At 50.4% G+C, this 23,513-nt stretch overlaps 1 protein-coding gene across 5 annotated transcripts in view; it reads right to left on the minus strand.

Annotated features, from left to right (window-relative positions):
• The window catches only part of gse1b (Gse1 coiled-coil protein b), a 182,242-nt gene extending 159,261 nt beyond the window's left edge, over window positions 1-22,981 (minus strand). For 4 of the 5 annotated variants that reach the window (XM_072718374.1, XM_023810576.2, XM_023810584.2 and 1 more), the window contains exon 1: window positions 16,596-19,336. In XM_072718374.1, coding sequence (XP_072574475.1) covers window positions 16,596-18,929 — 2,334 coding nt within the window. In that variant the 5' untranslated portion in view covers window positions 18,930-19,336. Of the gene's footprint in view, window positions 1-16,595; window positions 19,337-22,693 lie in introns of those variants that run through there. The other variant, XM_072718375.1, reaches the window with a different exon arrangement.
• Window positions 22,982-23,513: the final 532 nt, after the last annotated feature.

Below are 23,513 nucleotides of genomic sequence, written 5' to 3' on the forward strand. Positions count from 1 at the left end.
AGCCGGGCGGGGGGGGGGAGCCGGGTGGGGGGGAGCGTCACTGCCTGCGTCCGACATTTATTAGACATTTCCCTTTTCTTAAGGAGGAAAAAAATAACAGACATCAAACCTTGAGCTAATTTCAGCTTCCGCCTCTGATGCAGGGAGTGCAGCTGCCAGGACGCAGCAGGTCAGGCCCTGAAGATGGAGTCAAAGTCACACCCCGGGATGAAAAGGCACCAATTACACAACATGAGGAGCAGGACAACATGAGGAGCAGGACAACATGAGGAGCAGCACAACATGAGGAGCAGGACAACATGAGGAGCAGGACAACATGAGGAGCAGGACAACATGAGGAGCAGCACAACATGAGGAGCAGGACAACATGAGGAGCAGGACAACATGAGGAGCAGGACAACATGAGGAGCAGGACAACATGAGGAAAGCCCATCTGACCATTCCCCTCCCCTTAACCCCAGTGACCCGGAATCAGGAAAATGCAGAGCCTCAAAGGGTCAGGCCCGGCTCTCACACCGTCTGTTTATGGCCGATTTCGCATAGAGAAGTGTTGTTTCTAAAACAAATAGCAAAAAATAGGAAAAAATGCAAATATTTACCACTGCATAGCTGTCGTCCTGCTTCAGCCCAGTGGTTTTAATAGCCGTGCATCACGTCAGAGGAACAGCAGCACTCAGGAAAACCATTGATCTCATCGTACTCTTTCTGTTGTATTAATAAGCGAGCTTCCTCTGGAGAAGGGGGCATGGAAAGCGGACGAATGCATGTAGTTGTTTTGTGCAATTTGTGTCTGACCGTACGAACTCACCAGCTAGAATCTGGGCACCTTTTCCACACTGCTAATCTGCTAATTGTTTTAATAGTTTTAATTATCGCTGTTAGCCTTTGCTCGTCTTGCATGACAACCTCAGAGACTCTGCTCTGGAAAGGAGAGGAAGATTCTCCAAGAAGGCCGACAGGAAGAGGAGATAGAGCAGCCCAGCTGGACCGTAAATCCCTCACCTCTGTTCTCCCCGCTGTCACGTCTAAATCCCTCACCTCTGCTCACCGACTTCAGCCACTAAACCATCCCGTCACTAAATCACTCATCAAAGACACCCCGCTGTACAACTCCACCATTAACCTACTCGCTCTGAACATCACCACTGTCCCCCCCGCTCCCCCCTATCCTGAGCCTCCTTCGACGATAAAAGTTGCCCCCTCGCCCCCGGCCGTGTCGCATGTCACATCTGAGCGCATGGATTTCCCGGGCCGGGCTCGGCGCCGGCCGAGGGGACGCAGAGGTGGGACGTGTCACATATCCGGCTGATTCTACAGATTTGCGGCCAGCTTTCCCCGTCTCGCCTACGAACCCAACAGTCGCTGGCAGACGGAGCCTCCAGCGCTTCGTACGTCACCTCGCTCTAGTCGGAATCTCCACGGAGCTCTGAGGACCAGCTGCGATCTGAAATAAAACTCAGCTTCTGTATGAACTTCCACTCCGCCTTGCCGCACACGACCCCGGCAGGCGCAGAGGGACACGACGCGTCACCGTCATCTCTGGCACACTCACACCCAGTTTTGAAACGTGTCACCAAGGATTTGGAGTATGAGGTGAAGTCAGAAATGACACAGAGGAAACAAGCTGTGCTTTCTTCTACAATCGAAGGTCTCGCTTGGGTTGGACCCTGGTGAGCAGTGGTTGAGTTGTAGAGGACCTACTGCATGAACCCACTGCAGTCAGAGAACCCTGTCAGAAAAACAAGCCTGTGTGGGCGCCATGTTTACTACGGCTATTTGTGGATGAGGTTCCCCATCCTGAAGCCACTTGCAGAACTGCATTCCACCCCCAACCTCACGGGGCGAGAACAGAATCGGAGGGTGTTGCAGAATTTACACGCAACTCTGAGGGCGACATTAGCTAAGGCTGACATTTGCAGAGACATATGCAGAGCCGGGACTCTTTCACAGTTGGGGGGTGGGAGAAGGCTAAACAAAAGCAGTTGAAAGCATGAGTTAGCATACATGCACTGGTCACCAGATGAGAAGATCACACACATGACGCTGTCATGGTCGACAGCTTGCCTGCACCTTGTTGAAACCTCAAGGCCTGGAAACATTTTCTCTACCTTACAGAAGCCCTTTCACTCCAGCTCCCTCCCTCCTATGCGAAGGTGCCTCCACTGGAGAGGTACAACAGTTATGGCCAAGGCTTGTCTACAGTACGTTCCATTTGGAATTTAAACACCAAAAGCCAAGCCGGTGACGCTCTGTTTTGCACAAAGCCCTGCTGTCTCCTTGTTATTAACACACTAGCTGCTGAAGGCTTTCCTCCCCCCTGCCCCTGGTCTCCTCTGGAGCAAGGCTTGTTCTCCGTGAGCTTCCCTAAGTACCTTCATCCACTTGGGAATGCCAGCGGTCGAAGCAAAGTAAAAAGGTATTAAAAACACGTGTAGCCTAAATCATGGCTGGTTTCCCCAACAAGGGACACGACCACGTTCATCTCATCTTCCATCCTCCTTTCTACTAAGGAGTGGCTCCTTCTGTCCAGCTTATGATTAAATGATGCATGACAGCAGGCCCAAGATCAGACCACGACACATCAAAAGCACTGGGGAAATCACACTCCCTTAAAAAGACAAATGGAAGCAATTTGTGTCAAGTCCCCAGCATTCATTAGTTTCCTTAGATCACTAATTAGAAATATGGCTAAGGTCAGGACTGGAATGAGTGTCATGCTAAATGCTTGTTTCTCCCAGAGCTAATTACACAAGTCAGGAAACTTCTGCATCTTTGCAGGAGACACAGATATTTCAGCTATTGCTCTCATCGCAACATGTGCTAGACAGGTTAAAGTATTCATACAGTATGAATGAATGCAAGCAACAGAAAGGGTTAAACAGCAGAATGGCAATTTTTGCATCTTTTAGCAAATTCTAGTAAACTTTTTTACAGCTCTGTTGAAGATATCCAACCCCATCGTTTCCAGCACACTGTGGATACTATCACGCACCAATTAAAGTGCGAGCTGATCACTTGACCTTCAGATCTTCTCGAGACATGTGGCTGGGAGGTGGCACCTGGAGGAGATGTCATTAGGACAGAGAGAAGACTTCTGAACACATGGGAACGAGAGTGACTGCATTGGCCCGTAGACTGCAGCTTCTCAGCCGTGATCATGAGGTTAGCATCCTGACTTGTGCTGCAGTCTTACATTATTCCACTGCGGCAAGAATGTGGAGCATAAATGAGCAGCCTATCCCCGAACAGGAAGGTCTGGCCTCTACTTGACAGCAGATATCAAAGTGTGTACGACGTGCATCAGTGACTGAGGCATCCCTAACACGCAAAGGCAGGATGTTACTTCCCATTAAGAGCCAGTTCTTCAAAGCCCCACCTCAGGCTAACCAGAGATCGCTGAGTGTTCAGGTCGAAAGAGCACAGCGGCGTCTCCCTGCCGTGAGGCTGTGCCATACCGACAGCGGGCGAGCTTGCCGGGCCGGGGAAACACCCGGCATGTGCACACAGCTTTCACCAAGCGCATCGAGCAAGAATTCAATAAACAAGCGAAGAGCAAGAAAAACAAAGTTTCTCAAGCTCAGGGATAAACTAAGCGAGCGTGTGTGAACCCAGCCGTGTGCGAGTGTCTGGAAGGAGAACCAGACGTTCCCATCGATCCGTCTCCTGGGGCGATCCTTTCTCTGCTTGTCGGTACGGTTTGCAGCACTCTTTAAATCCTTATAAGGTCTATCGAGGTGTCCGTCACGCTGGACTCCATTAAACCCCCCCCCCCCCACTCCATGGCCACCTTCTCGGCAGGTCTGGCATCTTGGATGCAGCCCTTGGCCACCTGTTGCTCGCGAGCTTGTGCAAGAGGACAGCTCCGTCACGCAGCCGACCGGCTCTCAGCCAAGGCAACAAACAACGGCGGCAGACATGTGACCCAGAAGGGACCCAGTGATTGGTCGATTGGAGGGGTATAAACAAAAGAGGAACAAGAGGAGTAAAGTATCTGAAGATATGACGAGGATGTAGGCAGAAGGGGGGGGGCATGTGAGTGGGTTTGTGTTTGTGCTTTGGGTGCACATGGGGCAACAGGGAGTCAGGACGGGCAGGGGGGGGGGGGGGGGGGGAGGGGTGGCTGGGGCGACTGGGTAAGCGACCGGAGTCACTGAACATTCTTCTGGCAGCCGGGCTTGGCGGGCGCTGGCCGAGAGCCCGGCTCCGCGCCGAACTTAAACAAACTCCTGTCGCAGCCATCTGCTCAGCTTTAAAATAAATCAAACAATCTGTTGAGCCGCGGGTGATCAAGTTTCCATGTGGCGCGGCCGCCCGCCCGCTCGCCTGCCTGGAGCCGCCGCTGGCCCCCGCCGGCCAAAAGGGGCCTGGCGGCGGGGGGCCGCGCTAATTCCTCACGGAAAGAAAGAGAAGCCCGGGGCTTCGGCTCACACCGGGTCGCTATTTTTACAGCAGCCGGCAACGCAAAAAAAAAACAAAAAGGTCAAATCTTAGTGGTCCATTTAACTGCATTATTTTTAGGGGGAGGAGGTGGGGGGGTGGCTGTACTCCCATAGAAAAGTGTTTTGGAAATCAACACATTTCACAGCTGTCATCCAGTGGGCCATAATTTGATTCTTAAGTATCAACACTTTGGGGGGGGGGGGGGGGGGGGTCGTATAGCTGCACCCTGTTAGTCCTCCAGCTGCATGATACTGCTGAGTTATGTGTCATTGTTCTGAAAGTCAGAACCGAAGCCCACGGACCAGCTGGTCCTGGCATCCCAACAAGAAGCTGACCGGCCACAAGGCCAGGCCCCCACAGAAGGCTGCCGCGGTCCCTCTTTGCTGCTGTCACTGTGGTCACTCACTGGCCAGCTGCACAGCACATGGGACTCTTCCGCCGGCCCCCGAACCACCCTGGCAGCAGCTCTGGCAGGGCCCCCCCCCCCCACCGATCAGCCGCGCTGGACGCCCAGGGGACGCCCGTGGTGAGATCGCACACTCGCATTCCTGCTCCTCCCCGTGCACCGCCGTGCCTCTCGGGTAAACAGCGTCCTGCCCCCACAGCGGCCCTGTCCTCCTGTCACTCAGCCCTCATTCATGTTTGGCCCCACTGCCAGGCTTCTGGCCAGTTTTACAGTGTAAACACTGCAAAAGGCACATTTCACAATCACAGGCATGTCCACGAGACGAAGGCCCGGTTCTGGTTTGAAGCAGAGCAGTCCAGGGCCAAAATTTACAGCTGGACTTTAGAAGTCACCAATGGCTGGAGCCATTTTCCAAGCCTGGGAGGTACCTCACCACCATGTGGCATCACAGCCGACTTCACAAGCAGCCTGTACAGTGCGTGTGCCCGGGACCCAGTGTGTGCCTCACAGTTACTTGTACTCTGTTGACTTTGCTGGCTCTGTTGGTATTTATGTCTCCACACATGTGTGATGACATCACCAAGGTCGAAGGGTGACATGATGGACCGATCTATATCGGTGATCAACAAATGCCGGACTCTGGGCCTCATCTAAACCGAAACACATTTGAATCTGGACCGCACAACCTGTCGTGTATCATTAAATTTAATCGTGCCCCCCTCCCCTCCCTCAGGTGCTGAATTTTATTATCAAGGGACGCAGTGGACCGTGGGTTTTTGTTCTCCCTCAGGGACAAACAGCTGGGGACCCCTGTCCCATAGCGTGTGCACCTCCCATGACGATTCGCTGCCTGTTGATTAAATATATAGAAACGTGAAGCAGCTCCATATTCATGACGGGGGGGAAGGCGGGGGTGTCTACTTCATCCTGTGCTCCAGTGAGTAGTTTTAAATCTAAACCCCAAATCCCAAAGGTAAACAGCACACACTGACATATGGCAACTGCAAGAGCAAATTTGGCACAGGAAACGAAGGCGCCGTAATGTTGATATAACGTCCATCTTGGATCTAACGCAAATGGCAGGATATAGCGTTGTGTACAGTAACATGGAAAATCATTCAAATCCCGTCCTTGAAATCTTTTAGCAGGGCGCCACACACAGAGCAGGGGATAGAAATGAAAACAACGCTAATTTCTCGAGGTTAATACCGCGCCGGTCTGCATGCCACGTCCATTAGCTTCACGACGGCCTACTGCCGTGGCTCACGGCGGTTTTCAAACGGACCTTAACGAGAAAACCCCAGCAGCCCAATCAGAGCCTTCTCAATGGAGCGCTTCCGCTACAGGCACACCGTCTGCCATCTTGGGCTCCTATTCCGGGCGTCATATTGTAGCAAAGCGATGGCTTCCACCTGTGAAGGCCGCGCGTGGGGGGGCAGGAGAAGCCCGTCAGGCTCGGGCAGCCCGGGGTGAGAAGGTCGCTGCCCCCCCGCAGTCAGCACCAGCAGTCATGAGCTCTGATCGCCATGTGACACCCCCAAGTTTAGGCATGACAGCGTGGGCATAAAAATAAGTGTAAAACTAGGCCATACTAATGAAAGACTTTCAAAAATTCCTAATGAACATAAATAGTGCATCACCCCGACAAAGTAAACAGTATTTGGAGACGGCCCATCTTATCTGCCGGAGTGTAGACTTCAACCAGTTTTTTGAGTGTAAAATTTGTCTAATCAGATAATTTAACACAGGCTTGGGGGTGGGGCTAAAAAGGGCTGACCACTGCCCCCTGGCTATTTGGAAACTGCTACTTGTGGTTCATTCCAGACCAGATGCACATGACACCTCCACCAGACGCCGTTCATGAAACACCTGGACCAGGCCCAGGACCAGGCTGGCTGCAGCCCAGCGCGGGTCAAGCCGGGGCCTGTCTGTACAGGCCAGGGTCCCCGTGACAACGCCCTCACTCTCCGAAATGGCCATCTGGAGAAGAAGATTGCATCACGCCTCCAGCACTCCCCAGCTTCCCTGGCAACACACGGAACGGCCCACCTACTACATGGTGTTGAGGGAGGTTATAATTAACCCACCCTCTTGTTATTTTTGTTTAATCCCCCCCCCCACCCCCAGGTCCCCTCCATTTAGGAACAGCCAGCTGTCCCTGTGGCAAATCTCCGACTGAGGGTACAGAGCTGAGAACCGGCCCCAGTTAGCGTCGTCAGCACATGTGCGGGGGGCCGGATGCGGGAGGGGCCAGCCACATGGAAACGCTTCCCCCCAACAGCACTATTCTGTGACGCCGCTTATAGCTAAACAGGAAATCACAGTGAAAATTCTTATCCTCCCTTAATCTACACAACCTATGAAAGCAAAAATGCCAAGTAGGAGGAAGGGGAAAGCAGTAAATTCCCCTCTCAGGAAGTGAACAGCCCGCGGCTCTGCTGCCACCACCAATGGCAAGCCGGGCCTGAGGCACACACCTGTTAGCTCCCCGACGCGCGGGGGGGCACATCACCAGCCGTGACACTCGAGATCGCAGCATCATCTCCGCCGCTCTGCACACGCCGCAGCTCCCTAGGCTGCTCTGCCGCCTCGTACACCGGGTCATTTGGCTAAGAAACCCAGAGAGAACGATTTGCCACCAAGCCTCACAGACATCAAGAGGATTCAAGCTACATTTAGGGGACTTTTGGGTTTTCTGTGCCAGGTCTCCCCGCAGCGTCAATGGACGGATTCAGTCACCACAGGATTTTTGGTCAAAAAGTGTTTTTACCACAAACACAGTGAGACAAAGAGGGAAACAAGGCAGTGAGTCACAATTACACAAGACGCAAACCAGACTGCTTGGCCGCGGCTCTGAGTCTGTGGGTCCACTCGCCAGGAGAGGCTGTGCAGCTGATACAGGGAATACGGCGGCTCTGTGCTGACGCTGGCCTGACCAGAGTGGCACCCCTGCGCATCGGAATGAGCAGACAATGAGATAAACGAGTCATATAAACACAGACAAAACGTCATTCTGGGTCATTCTGCTCTGCTGTCAATCTAGTTCCACCTCTTGGAAGCATCCAAAAGAGATGATATCTATAACCACAAAAAGCCTTTACACAATGCAGCATACAACACAGTGCTTTCGCTGGCCTGCCTATAATTTCTATGTCCACATCCATAGAAATGACTAACATTATGAATTCCTTGATTAAATCCAAGACCTCTCTTCAAGCAGTGGTTTTCAGTACTAAATTTCAGTACTGAAACATGTCCTAAATGAGTCTATAACCCATATTTACAAAATATATGGTGAGACGTTATCCAAACTGTCTCACGTAATTTCCTACGTAATTCTACAGCTAGACGGTTACTGAAAGCACGCGACTTAAGGGTGAAACAGGCAATTCCTCCTTAAGATTCAACCCAGCTACTTATCTGTCCTTGCTTGTCCCATAAACTGTTAATGTCCCCACAGTCCGGGACAGTGGGGATAGCATGGCAGTTGTGACACGACCGCTACACAGTCCATAGCAGGGCAAATACACTTTTTAACCTACTTGTCCAATTACATGTTTTTGCACTATAGGAGGAAACTTGCATAACACAAACAGACCATGTAATCTACAGGCGCAAATAGTGGCAACAGCGCCCCCCACTGGGCTGGCATGCCACCTACAACGGAAATCCATTGGCTGCGTCTGGCGGTAATGCGAATGAGAGGAGTGGAACACCTTCACCTCATCGGCATGCAGCGAGTCATCGGGGGCTGATCTGCTGCCCACCCTCTCTGACTACAAACTCGCTTCAGAGCAGTGGTCAATCAGTTATGAGATTCCTCTCCAACGTATCGGCCAATCAGTTATGAGATTCCTCTCCAAAGTATCGGCCAGTCAGTTATGAGATTCCTCTCCAACGTATCGGCCAGTCAGTTATGAGATTCCTCTCCAACGTATAGACCAGTCAGTTATGAGATTCCCCTCCAACGTATCGGCCAGTCAGTTATGAGATTCCTCTCCAACGTATCGGACAGTCAGTTATGAGATTCCTCTCCAACGTATCGGCCAGTCAGTTATGAGATTCCCCTCCAACGTATCGGCCAATCAGTTATGAGATTCCTCTCCAACGTATCGGCCAATCAGTTATGAGATTCCTCTCCAACGTATCGGCCAGTCAGTGATGAGATTCCTCTCCAGCTTATTCCTAAAGGCGGCCTACATCACCAACTCCCTTTAAATGTTTCTGCTCTGTTTCTTTTGTTGACCCTCTTTCACGATAGAGACCTTGGTGCCACTCTACTAGACCTCTTTCATGACTGAAAAAAGCCCATCAATGACAGAATAATTTGCAAAGAGAAAATTCTCCATAAACCACAGTAGGATTTGGACTCCATTATCCTCTGCAAGCTTGACCCTCACAGCTCAACTATGTTTGTGAGGGGGGGGGGCAGGAAAAAGCCATATTCCTCTCACAAGTATGAGCAACAGGAGAATAAGCAGCTGTTGCAGCTGTCCTGCCGTTAGAAGTGAATCTGACCTGGTCCTTATTGCCGGGGGGGTCGTCAGATAAAACAGGAACAGGCGACATGCAGCACTGTGTCAGCACGCAGTTTGCATTGTTGGTTTGCTTAGGTTCTGTCCCTGACAGACACCTTGATCTCTCAGTTTTTATTTAATAGAAAATGGCTGGGGGGGGATCAGAGCACTGAGACAGATAGGCACCCCCTGAAGAAGGCTTCCAGACTAAAGCTTTACATGCACAGCTGGGTGTCAGGGTGACGGGGTGAGGTCTGACTTCAGCGAGGCCCCCGTAAAGAGCACAGCTTGAAGTCCAGGCATATCCCCCGCCGCCTCAAGCAAAACCAGGCCACCAGGGGCAGTATCGGGCAGGATGCAATCAAACGGCATTCGCCAAAATAAACTGAGAGCAGCAGTGGCTGTAATTACGTATCATGTCCTAAATACAAGCTATAAATGTAAGAATTTAAGAAGACTAACTGTAACACACCAAGTGACCTACAGAGGGCCCCCTGCCCAGGCTTTCTACCTCGGGATGAACATGGTCTTTGGCCGTGCTCACAGCAGTTACCAGCCTCATGTGCTTGTGCCCTTTCGCCCCGGCACAGAACAATGGCTTCTTTTTGTCTGAGATCACGCCGTAATAACAGGCGCTCTGCACAGACCTTTCCAAAAACAAGCCTCATATCAGCCTGAGTAACTGCTGATGATCTGTTCTCTGAGCCACTCCATCCACTCAAAAGCCGTTAGGCTAAATGAAAAAGGCATTAACGCAACCGCTATCCTGTGACTCATGCGTAAATATCGCTAGTGAAACTGCCCAACCAACCAGCAAGTCAAAGCGATGACCAAATCGTTCCCAGCTGCCCCAGCACGATCTGGGCTGAGGAGCAATTAATGGGCCAGTTACCACCACAGGGTTTCTCCATGACTCTGGCTTTCCTCTCTGCCTCCACACAGCATCCGCTGCCTCCACACCGCTGTTTCGTCGTGTTAGATGCAAAGCTTCCGGCTTCTCTGCCTCGGTTGACACAGCAATAAGCAAGATTGGACAAGAATACAGTGATATGGAATACCACGGTATTTTGGAAATCCTGACAACCCCCGCCCCCGATGCTCGGCAAATTTTATTACCACGATTTCAAAATTTCAAAAACCTGGAATAGCACTGCTTTTGAAAATACTGTAAACAAACTGTTGTTTACCGCAGCATAATGTCTGGACAGTATGATGGTATGAAAAATTAGATAGTGCCCCAAGACTAGCCATAATTCACAATATGGCATGGTGGCTAAAGTATGGCTTGACTCATTTCTCCTCATCTCTGGTATGAGCCATAGATGATCCCTGCTTTAGTTACACACTTGTGGGAGTATTACTTACACAAAAATGTTCTGAGGGCAGAACAAAAAATGATTGGTTCAGAGAGATAACCAATCCGATTGTAGAGGAGGTGGGACCAAGACATCTCAATGGTTGGTCCTGCCTCTTCTAGTCGCTTGGACCCACCTCCTCTACAATCTGACTGGTTATCTCTCTGAACCAATCATTTTTCGTTCTGCCCTGAGAACATTTTTGTTTAAGTAAAACTCCCATAAGATCCACCTCCTCAGGTTCAGTGAAGCCAGGGTGCTCTGCCATCTCTAACCAGCAATGCCCCATTGTGCACAACCACCTGAAATCCTCTCCCACTTTCCCCTTTTACCTCCTGACAGAAACTGATATTAATAGGCATCATTTTGAGTGAAAATCATGAAGACTGATTTTGAATTACCTACTTCACAGTGCACTTATTTTGCCAACTGGCATTCCTTTAACACAAGTGTTCTCAGTAGCTATTCTTAAATACCTTCCATCCCGAGGTTTGATTATCTGAGACTTTTCGGTGTACAGAATTGCCTTTCGATTCCCTGTATAAACTTCATATAAAGTGCATTGCAGAAACTTCCTACAAAAATGCAGTGAATTATAAAAACATGACTGATCTCATTCCCAAAGGCATGAAACTTGGACCAAGAAAATGAAAACTAACAGTGCAGCCAGTCAGCTGATGAAACCACACCAAAATCATCCATTCACACTTTTCTCTGAATGGCATTCTTCAAGATGAAGCAACATTTGTTCAAACAAGGACCGTTTTTTGTTGTTATCTTTGTCGAAGCTATCCTGATACTTGAGCTTTGGCCAGACTTAATGCTCCTTTTGGATGTGTATGGATTGCATGCCTTTTCAACCTGGGCCACGTTTCAGATGGAAAGAAAACGTTGGGTGGAGATTAATTCTTCCTGAGTGGTGTTTTTCTTTCCACTTATAATTTTTTCATTTTTGCTGCATAGCCCATCCCATTCGAAGTTGTCACATAAAATCAGGGAGATCCAGTCTGCTTCACAGAGCCAAAGCAGGCCTGACAGAGCAGGAAATCCCCATCCATCGGAGTCAGGCCAAGGGATGAGTCGGCTACAAGTCGAGAATCGGAGCATTATTATCACTGCATCAAAAATCACGAAGCAAAACAGAAAAGACACTAAAGCGCACTTTTACATAACCACCTGTGTCTCCCTTAAAGCAGCTGGCAAATCCATTCCTTATGACATAATGAGGAGATTAGGAACCCATGATATCTTAGGGTCTTTTGGTGCTTTTCCACTGCCACCAAGAACCAAGCTGTACCCGAGCCGAACTGCAAAGAGACGGATTTCCATTATAAATTATGTGAGCCATCCCTGACCCATACCCACGCTGACTTGGCAGAGATTAATAGCAGGGCCCAAAGCGTGGCCAAACCAAACTGTTTGTGTCGTCATCTTCTGATTGGTTGAGATGCATGGCGTCAATATACATCTGAAGGAAAAAAAAGGCATATTTTATATATTATTCATTATTAGTAGTATCACACACCGTGATGTATTATTGCATTCTTGACAACTCCGAATTGGAGAATTCCCAGCCTCATACTTGAAAAAGTAATACAGAACAGCTGAACAAATGCACTTATGCAAATTTACGCAAGGGAATGCTAATTCGTCTAGCGTTAGATGCTAAATAACACATAGTAAATCATGATGTACCCCGTGTTTTATGTCACTGTCACTCTCTAAACCCAGCACCGCCTTTATCGAGCTGACCCTCCTGCAGTGGAAAACCAAAGTGAGCTGGAACCGCGCTTTAACTACCGTCCCTTCATGGCTTGGGTACGGCTCGGCTCAGTACCCCAGAGGAAAAACGCCATGTTATCCAGTGCACTAGTAGTCCCAGTCAGTAACGTAGTACCTTACATATTACCCAGAGTATGTGTGAGTACAATCCAGAGTATGTGTGAGTACAACCCAGAGTATGTGTGAGTACAACCCAGAGTATGTGTGAGTACAATCCAGAGTATGTGTGAGTGCTATACCTCCACTGAGCTCCTTCGAAGTCCCTCAAGCCAGAACTTCCACACCGAGGTTTTTCACAGCTAAAATTTAATTTGATAGTATAAAGTAGTTCCCAGTAGCCAACAGACTACTTAATAAAACACCCCAGAAGCTGAACAAGCACGAACCTTTTTCACAACCAATTTCAGTGATCCTCTACCCGGCCTGATCCAGACAGTTTTTTTACAGATTTAAGTATGAATGAATTATGGAGTAGTCATTTTCAAGTGCTGGATTCTTATTTGGTCATTTTATTCCAAACACGTACGTAATATCAATGTTTGAGACCAGCTGACTCAGTCTGTACAGGTCTTGAGCTTCACCAAACCAAAATCCAAAATTCTACATGGCTTCACTTACCAGCCTGCTTCCTCGGGGCACACAGGAAATGACATCAGAGCCTAATAGCTTGGACGTCTTGTGGAAGTTTTTGGCATCGAGTGTGCATTAAAACTGCAGCATCTGTATTAGATTTGAGAAGGAGCTCACAGAGTACCACACAGAATGAGGGGCAGAGGTACACTCTGGGCCACCCACCAAAGCGTTCTACCAGGCAGGCCCAGCAGGACCGGGGAAAGGACACGGCCAATCACAACCCAGCATCCCCATACCCACACAGCCCCGCCCTCAGAGCTGCACCGCCACACCCAGGTAGACCTTCCAGATCTAGCCGGACCACTTACCCAGCGATACGTGCAGCTTGGAGGGCACAGCGGGAATGCGGACAGCCACGTATATCAGATAATACCATCAGAAGGCCTACAGAAAACCCTCAGCGAAAGCAGCAACTCACAAGATGACAAAAAAGCAAGACTCAGAAGCCTTTGAGAAGGAGCTCCAGCAAGAGATAGAGATGGAGGAGCGAAGTGAAGACAAGGCAGAGTAACCCCCCCCCCCCCAGCTGCCCCCCTGAAGTGAAAACAAGGCAGGCAGAGTAACCCCCCCCCCCCAGCCACCCCCCAAAGTGAAGACAAGGCAGGCAGAGTAACAATCCCCCCCCCCCCCCAGTAAGGGCATTACTGAACCAGTCTCTGTGACCCACAAACTCCATATCTTGGGACATTTTGCTAAGAGGCCACATTATTTTATGTAAACAAGTCCCCAGCATTTTAGATGTATTTTCAGCATAAAAATAAAACAATCCCACATATAAAGACAAATTGAAAAAGACCTGCTTTTCCAGAGAACATCATCTCAGTCTTCAGTCAAACAGAATAAGGTTCCAGCAGCTTTCAAACTAAGAATGTGGTGTTTTTTTTCTGCAAAGCCTTTGAAATCACCCCCTGTATATCTGGGCTGCCTTAAGAACTGCAAGTCTGTCTGTCACTCTCGATTTTCCTCCACACTTAAAAGGAACCAACTTAAATGTACTGAAACAGCCTTTACGAACATTAAAATCTTGCCCAAACACATACACACTAACATCACATAGTCATTATCTCATCCTTGTCACGTACAGCGTATAATACACTGCCCCGAACCGCATGACATTTCACAATTACGGACCAATTTCAGAGAAACCCCGCCCCCCCCCCCCCGCCAGCATCTTCAACACTCACACGCTTGCACCTGCAGCAGCAGACCTAACTCCCAAGCGTACGCATTGCTCTACCACACAGTGGTATGTGGACCGGGGTCCGGGTCGGCGCAGAGGACGCCTCTGCAGACAGAGCCGTGGGCCGAGCCTGAACCGAGGCCTGATAAAACACTCACACCTGTTGCACAACTGAGGTACAGCTTCAGGTATATAATTCTAGACCTCAACTGTAAAAAAAAAAAAAGTCAAATAATAAACAAAGAAATAAATACTGTACGACAACGTCGAAAAGGAAAGCAACGCCTAATTTGAGGGGTTAGCTAGAGAATAACAGTGTGGAGAACATAGCTAAGGATTCAGTCCAGAATACTATGCAATGGTTTTATAATGAATAAATGATTTTGTTTTGTACACTTCCACTTGTGTCTGCACCAACATCATTACGCAGGAGTGTGTGTGATCTGACCCGACCTGTTTCCAGCTCACTGCCGCTCTCCTACCACATGGCCTGGGCCGTGCCGCAGCAGGTCACACAAAGGACACCGCAGCACAGGTAAGCCCCAGGACTCACGTGCAGGGGAAGCGGCAGCACCGGGCCGCCTTTCCGGGGCTGGGTAGACGACCAGGGCGCCGTGTCATGAGGTTAATTACCATCGAAGGGGCCCGCGGCCTGCAATTTGGCCGCGTAATTAGGACTCTCCACAAAGTGCGTCGGCCGCTATATATATAAAATGTCTGGCTGCCAGGCAGCACTGCGTCACGTCCAATTTCATGTAGATGCTCACGTGTAATGACCTCTTTAAAGTGAATGGGGAAACACCTCGCCTTTGTTTTCTCATGTGGGTGGGTGTTTACATTAGCATACTGTCTGGGGGCACACGGCAAAGTCAGCACACAATTCTGTTCAGTCCTGCACAACATATAAAGGATTAAGTGTAGACCTGCAGGACAGAGACGGAGGAAACACCTCCAGAGTTAAGATAAACTGATTCTCTCTCTCTCTCCCTCTCTCTCTCTCTCCCTCCTACACTCTCTTTCATTTCAACCCGCTGTTGCAGGAAATCTAAGGCAGGAAGTGGAGGAAACATATGTGGGATTTCTCATGATACGAGCGCAGTGACAGCCATGACCCCAGGCAGATCGCGTGTCACAGAAGGACACAGCACCTGTTTCCCAGCCCCCCACGGCCCCTGCCTGTCCCAAGCCCTTCCAGAGCCATAAAGTCATCCCCACACCAGTGGGCCCCAGTGTCCTCATGCCTCCCAGTTCTCCTCGAAGATACCCTCCAGGTCACCGGGGTCTGAATCTTTCAGACGTTTTCCCAGAAGCCTCAGCGAGCTTTGGTCAGGCAGTTCTATTTCAGGGCAGGTTGGTGACCCTCTGGGCACACTGGGAATGACAACCGGCAAGCTGAACACAACATAAGCAACATAAAACGAGACACGCATCTGTCACAACTGCCTGCCTGCTTCACAGAAGCTCCATCATATCTTATATCTGTGTCAGATTTGGCGGGACCCCTATCCAGCTGTGGAGACCTACAGAAATATAGATCAGTGAACAGAAGAGCAAACAGAAGGATCTGAACTGGTCAATGTGAATGATTTCTGAGACCCAGCTTTTGGATATCTACCACCCCCCCCTGCCACCACTAACATAGCTGCCCTTTCTGACCCCCGAACTTTACTGTACTTACACAAACCTCCCTGAAGGTTGTGAATCTCTCTGCCTTCTTCATCGCTCTGATTGCCTGTGGGGGGGTTCCTTCACCTCATGTATAAACCCAGTTTCACAGAGCTTTGAGTTAAATGACAGCAGTGCCAAGAAACAGCTTGACAAGTCCGCAGACCGGTCAGCCACCCCCGACAGACAGCGTGGAACCCGCTCATTCAAACACACACTCTCCAACATTAGCAACACAACCAGATCTGAGCTTGACGTGGATGTGACGTTATCGTAAAGTCCAGAAAAACCAAACAGAGCTGAATGTTTACTTCTCCAGGGCACCAAAGTTTCTCTACCCGGCACTTTGCTTCATGTTAGGGGGGAGACAGTGGGGAAAACACAGAAAACCCAGCAGAGCTGATGTCTCTGGGGGCACTTTCCAAACAGCCGGAAAGTCTGTTATGAACGAACATCAAGACATTAATAGTAATTAGCAAACGGCTAATCCTCACAACAGTCAAACTCATTCTAATGTATGATCCAACGGGCTGGAGCGAGATTCAGGTCACACGACACAGTGGAAGCGACACACTGCTGAGATGCACGGCTTAGGACGAAACCAGTGGCATGGTTACCTTGTGCTTGGCCAGAGGTGAGGAGATTCCCAGTAGCGAGTTCTGGCTCATCGCCTGCCCCGCCAACACCATCGCTTTACAATCCACACAGGAACCAATGATCAGCTTCTTCCCATCATCCACCACCAGAGTGCGCCCCCCCCGGGGTGCATACAGGAAGACGGGCAGCCGCGCTACCTGCACCTCCCTCAGGCCCAGACAACGCCTCCTCTCCTGCCGGCAGAAGAAGCAGACGAAGGTGTCGCAACTGTACTGCCGGGACCAGGGGCTGCTGGCGGGCTGGTCGAGGCGGCCCTCGTGGAGAGCCCACTGGGCGCGCAGGTCGTGGTAGCAGAGGGCACAGGTGGACACCAGGCCCGTGGGGTCGACGGGCTTGGCGTGCGGCGCCGGCGGCTGCACCGTGAGGAAGGGGAAGAAGGGCTCGCGCTCGCCGCGGCGGCCCGGTGGGTTCACGCTCAACTGGAACTCTCCGCCGGCATCCAGCTTGGCGCCGCAGAGGTAGCAGACGCAGGCGAGGCCCGTCCGGGGCCCACTCCGGGGGGGGTCCATGCTGATCACCTGGTGGTACCTCCCCAAAAAGGGCCCGACAGAGGCGATGAGCTCCTCGCTGAGGCAGAGTCGGTAAGCCGCCCACAGATCCTCCAGGATGCTGTGGCACACAGCGCAACAGTGCACCTGGCCATCCCGCACCCCCCGGGCATTCGGTGGGCGGGGCAACAGGCCGATGAAGGGGAAGTGCATGGTGCCACGCGCCTTGCCCACCCCCGCCTGGACGCAGGCCACCCGCATGTCCGAGCCGCATTCCTGGCCACACAGGAAGCAGGCCTCCGAGGAGGGCTCCGGCGCCCCCTGGCTGCCACCGGAGTGAGGCGACGTGCCCACGGCCGACGCGTTCAGCGGAACGACGTAAAGACGCTGCAGCACGGGCACGCTGGCCAGCTCAAAGCCCTGCCACTGCTGTATGAGGGAGGCGTGGCAGGTGGCACACACAAGAGTTCCCCCACCAGGACTTAGGGGTGCTGCTTCAGGGGGGGCGTTATGCAGCCACAGGAAAGGGAAAAAGGGTTCGTCCACAGCCCTCTCCTGCTTCTGCACGTACACCCTGAACTGGCCACACTGGGACAGCCTGCTACCACAAATGTAACACACGCATTCCTCCACTGCGCCGCTGCCACCCCGCGCCTTGGGACCGGGGCTCCTCTGTGTCCCTGGGCATCTACTCCGGGCCCCTCCGCCCTCTGTCCTGCTACCATTGTCGAAAACATCCAGGTCGTCCTCACTCGTAATGTTTATCTCGTCGCTGTCTGAGTCGCTGCTGCTGTGACCCGCACCCTCGCTCTTCTTGCGCGCGACACCAGCAGGTGAGCATGCATCCACAGCATCGGCCGCCATGTGATTTTTGCGACCCAGCAGATACCTAGAGCCGTCAGCAGCCTGCTGGAGCAGATCCAGATGTTTGGCAATCCCCTCTGGCATCCAGTGCTTGTTGCGTATAATGATCCCGTTGTCTTGCATGGTGGCGTCTGCGGGCGGGGTGTCGTAGCGGCGCAGGGGCTGGCGGTCGTGGGGGGAAACCAGAGAGGCGGCAGACAGAGACGCATGATTGATCATCTGAGCGGAGCCCCTCGGCGACGAAGTGCCATCTGATTTCAGGGAATCCTGCGCAGTGCACCGGAGCAGCCGCTGAGAATCGGGGCTGTTTTTCACACTGACGCCGCAGTTTTTCCCAGCGCCGTCTCTGTACCCGGACAGCCGAAAACTTTTTTCCTTGCTGGCGCCGGCTCTGCCGATGAAATCCAGCTCCCGGTCGGACGCGTTGTCGTTGTCGGAGAAGGTGGAGGAGTCCGAGTCGGTGGCGTCGCAGTGCCGGCTGCCCGTGCTGACCCTCTGCTCCAGGTCGTAAGACGCGTCCCAGTCCTGGGGCACCCTCCTGGAGTCGCACTGGTACGGCCTCTTCAGCCAGTACATGCGCTTCTCCAGCGGCGTACGGGACCTTTCGAAAGAGTTCCACTGCTCGCCGAGAAAGCAGTGACACACGGCGCAGACCAGCACGCATCCGTCCGCGGCCACCTCGGCAGCCCCCGGGGCCGGTTCCTGGTGCTGCAGAAACGGGAAAAACGGATCCTTATCTCTCCGGTGCCTGACCTGCAATTTCAGTTCTTTGCCGGCTGTCACACCATTCCCACAAACGAAACAGTAAATCAGTCCTATCCCGTTCCGGTCCAGTCTGGGTCCATCGCCGGGCAATGCGCTCTCTTCCCCGGGCAGCACTGCAGCCATGAGGCGGCGCTTCCTCGGAACGGGTGTCAAGTCCTTATCGCGGGGGTCGTTCATGGCTTTTTATCAGTTTTCGACTTGACCCCCCCGTTGATAATTCATGATAGCGAAACTAAGCCCGCCTCGGTCATGAAATCCCGTAATACAGCCCGGCAGCTCCGCGTATCTCATTTACTCGCCCCGGTGTAGAACGGCACGAAACCCCACTGAGATACAAAGTCCCGAAGCACACGCACTTTTGCGGTAAAGTCTTCCGAACTCGCTGTTCGGCTTTACAAAACCCCCTGCAGAAAACGATGCATTACCACCTCGGATTTTTCTACAGAGCCATGTGGAAATATTAATATCGCGGAGAAAAAGACGAGTCCCTGTTAAAGCGCGGCTCTCCTGTACTCCGCCGAACTCCGCCGCTTCTCCAAACTTTGCCTGCCGAGCCGCTCACACTGTACGCAGCGCCATCTCCACTCCGCTGGATCAGTTTCACAGACCCACAATGCAACTCCCCCCCCCAGCTAGGAACAGCTCTTATAAGACCGCTTTCATTTGTTTCTTCAGTGTAACGTGTTGCAATACCTACCAAATATCATTAATCGTTATTGCTCCGATTTTTCGATGCTGCGCAAATTAATTTCAACTTGGTGCACAAAAAACATTTATAAATATAGATCATGTCACTGCATCACGCTGCAGTCTGATAGCAATTGCACATGTCCTATAAGATAGATCATCTTTAATATTCTGAGCCTGTTCAATCCATCTTTCAAATTCTTATTCAGATAAAACATTTCTGACGACATTACCCTGTGAACGCCAATCCATCTATCGTCTAATTACTACATGACCACGATGGCGGGTCCTCTGTAAACAACTTAAGGATTATAACACTTATATGCTATATATTTATCCCAAACAACTTTCAATAATTTATCCTGGACTGGATTGCCAGGGGTCTGGCACCTATTACAGACAGCATAGGGCACAAAGCAGAGGTTCACCCTGACAGAATGCCAATCCATCAAAAGACACAGGCCTCATAAGTTAACCAACACAATCAGCCATTGCAGATAATTTAGGACAGGGTTCCTCAGTTGTGGTCCTGGACGGCCAGATGCAGAATTCCCTGCTCAAAACACACCTTACACAGCCCACCAGTCAGCTGCCAGGATTAGTAAGGGTATTTGAGCCGAGAAATCTGCAAAGTGTGTTGCAGACTGGACCTGCAGAACCGGGACTGGGGAACCCTGATGTATGGCTTCCAATATGTCTACCTTCATGGCTGTGTACTGCAGAAGGAAACTAGCTGAACACAGATGGAACATGCCATGCCCAGCACAAGGGATGCAGATGCCATTAGAGTCCCTAACGCTGGGTGACAGTGTTCCCCAGTGCCATCCATTCGGCTTCCAAACCACTTCTTCAATACAAGGTCATGGTGACTGAAAGGTTGTTTCAGGGAATTTAATATTTTTTAAATAAAAGAATTCCTCTAAAGTCACTGACATGAAGTCGCAGGATATTTGCTTTAATACTATGGATTATGTGAAATCCCATGGTTTTTCACTCAGGTTTTGAATAAAAGCACTGGGTTTGTGGGGAACAGAGAAAGCTGCAATGTGAAACAGAGCTGAGACATAAACAGCGACTCTGCCTGTAACCCTTCTCTTTGGGACGAGGGGCAGCGCTGCCGGTCCCTGTGTCCGGGATCCCAGCCGCGCCATATGACTGAAAGAGGCCAGAACGTGCAACGTGTCCAGGCCCATGTCAGAATCACACATTTCACCGGGTAACAAAAAGATGCTTTAATATATCATTCTGTGTGGAATTTTAATTCAAATAATTATAGTCCAAATGAAGTCAACATGAGTTTTACGTCACATTTTTTAAATTAACTGAAAATATGCTGTTTACACAAGTATCGAAACCCTTGAACTCAAAATTTGTTGCAAGCACCTTCTGCAGAAATGCCAGCCTCAAGTCTTTTTGGGTGAAGCATCTACCACTGTTTTACACTGGCCCAGCAAAATGTGTGTTTGTCAAGGGTCTGAACGCTTGTACACAGTATTGTAATCCTCTGCTGGCCCTTATGAAAGCCAGTAACTTTTACTGAATAGTTTTACTGCTTGGTTTCAGATAATTGTCTTTAAAGCCTGCCAAAGAAGACAGTGTAGGGCAATACCCTTAAGAATTGTGAACAAAGTAATTAGTTAACCCCCGTAAGCTGCATGACCCAATGTGGGCAGTCATTTGTGTAGATTCGGCATCAGGGAGCATGATGCTGCATGGTGGACGATTATCGACGGATCACATAGACGTAAAACCAGCTCACCACAGTCATGTTTACTGTTTTATGGTGTTGGCCGGGATGAGAATCATTATAGGCCAATGCTGTCAAAGGCAATATCCCAGACAATGCTGTGTTTTGTCCCAAAATTCAGTGTTTTTTGAACAAGTTGGATGGTGAACATTACCAATAACAATTATGCCTGAGGACTTCACTGATTTTGGTGCCATGAAACATGAGTCACGAAACCACCATAAAACAAATGCCTGAATTTTAAAAAAGGGGATAAACACTGGATGTGGACAAGGGCAACTGATGGAGAAGAAAGCATTTAGTGTAGCGATGGGCCAGGCGAAGAAATAGCACAAAAAGGCAAGACCGCTGCAGACAAGCAAGAGCGACTGCAGCCTTCCTGCCCATCAAAATCTTAAAACACATTTTGCTAGTAAATTTGATACTTCAAATAATAATTTCCCACAAGATATTTGGGGCTTCTTTTTTGTTCTGTGTGTCAGTTCACTTTAATATTTAATAGAGAGCCTTTGGTCACAGTGGGCAGGAGACCCAGGAATTCCGTTACCAGTTTCCCTTTGGTGGGAGCTGCTCTCACAGCCGCCTGGCCCCAGGGGGTCAGCTTGACTCACCCCTGCCATTAACGAGCGTGAGCATGAGGGGGACCATACAGCGCAGTGTCACTGCAAAAAAGAGCATGAGGGGGACCATACTGCCAGTGTCACTGCAACCAGAGCATGAGGGGGACCATACAGCGCACTGTTACTGCATAAAAGAGCATGAGGGGGACCATATAGCGCAGTGTTACTGCAACCAGAGCATGAGGGGGACCATACAGCGCAGTGTTACTGCAAATAGGAGCATGAGGGGGACCATACAGCGCAGTGTCACTGCAAAAAAGAGCATGAGGGGGACCATATAGCGCAGTGTTACTGCAACCAGACAGCCTGTTTGAGGGCAGCCTTCCGCACCCAGCCTGCTTCTAAATCTCTACCCATCAAAATAGTGTCAGTTTTGTCTCTTAATGGCAATTTAACAGGCTCTGGCACTTAAACCGTGTCCACGAGGATCTCGGACGAGTTGTCAGAATATTCTATTTGCATAAATAGAAGAAAGCATTAAGGATCGCATTTTTGTTCAGTCGTCATCATAAAGCATTGTATGGATGCTGAGATGAAGATCACATCACAGACCGCTGTGATGCCACAGCTGGATGGCACACTGAGTCTTTAAGACAGTTTAATGCCTTAATTAGCTCCCACCCTGGTCTTAGTCTGGTTTTAATAATCATGAATCTTAAAATAACATTCTTAATACGCTATTCAGAGATGGCTGCTGCATTCCCTGGCTTCTCAGAACTATAAATTCAGCCACTGACAAAGGCTGTGACCAGCCTGTGACCTTCAGGGAGCATAAGTGACCTGGGGGGCAAAGTATGGTTACAGCATAACGCCGAGTGAAGCAGAGAGGCACAGCCAAATGGGAACAAAACAGATAACAAGGAGCCTCCCATCGATTTCATACTGACCTTGGATAACCTGCCCTGGTCGGTCTATCAGGGCACTGAGTAAGGAGCTGGGGGTTGCCAGTGAGACAGACCTGATCCCTCCAGGCAGTCCCTCTCCTCCAGTCTCAGAGCACAGTTGGGTGTCAGAATCAGTCTCGCCAACCTGAATGCCAACGGCTCAAAGATTAACATGCCCGTCAGTGGAGAAAAGCGCCTCTCTGCTCTATCGCTGTCGCCAAGCGCTACCGACCAAAGACAGAGCAGATCCAAACCTTCTGGGGCCATCTTGGAAATATCATCTTGCCACCAAAACTGGAAGCAGAAGCCGAAGAACAATGATATATAACTGTTCGCATAAAGAGTGAACACAGCTACAATTATACGCCCCCTGCTGCGTAATGAATAGCCTGCCTGTAATTCAGACACTAGTGAGAGCTGATTCCTATCCCCAGCACTGCTGATGGCTCCAAAGCGGCCTGTTAAGCACTTTTGTGTATTAGCAGGATTCGCATTCTTTCTTTTCCGCTGATAGGGAAGCATGTCATGTTTTGGGACAGATGCAACTTGGATACTAATCGGGAGGGGGGAGCAAAGTTCTGTCATGGGCAAGAAGGGAATTCTGGCATGCTCCCAAGCTAACGTCATTGCTTGCTCGAGTCTAACAGTACCGTGACATTGTGCTGTGATCGGAAGTGGGAAATTGGGAAAATAAACTGTTATTCAGATAAATGGGGCGGCGGGGGGGGGGGGGGGTGCCTAACATCCTGTGTGACATAAATCCTCAATATATAAAGGTGATAGCAAAGTATATGGTTTGCAATCCACTCTATTTTTGCCCAAG

This window comes from Paramormyrops kingsleyae, chromosome 11 (assembly GCF_048594095.1).
Source record: "Paramormyrops kingsleyae isolate MSU_618 chromosome 11, PKINGS_0.4, whole genome shotgun sequence".
NCBI classification, from domain to species: Eukaryota; Metazoa; Chordata; class Actinopteri; order Osteoglossiformes; family Mormyridae; genus Paramormyrops; species Paramormyrops kingsleyae.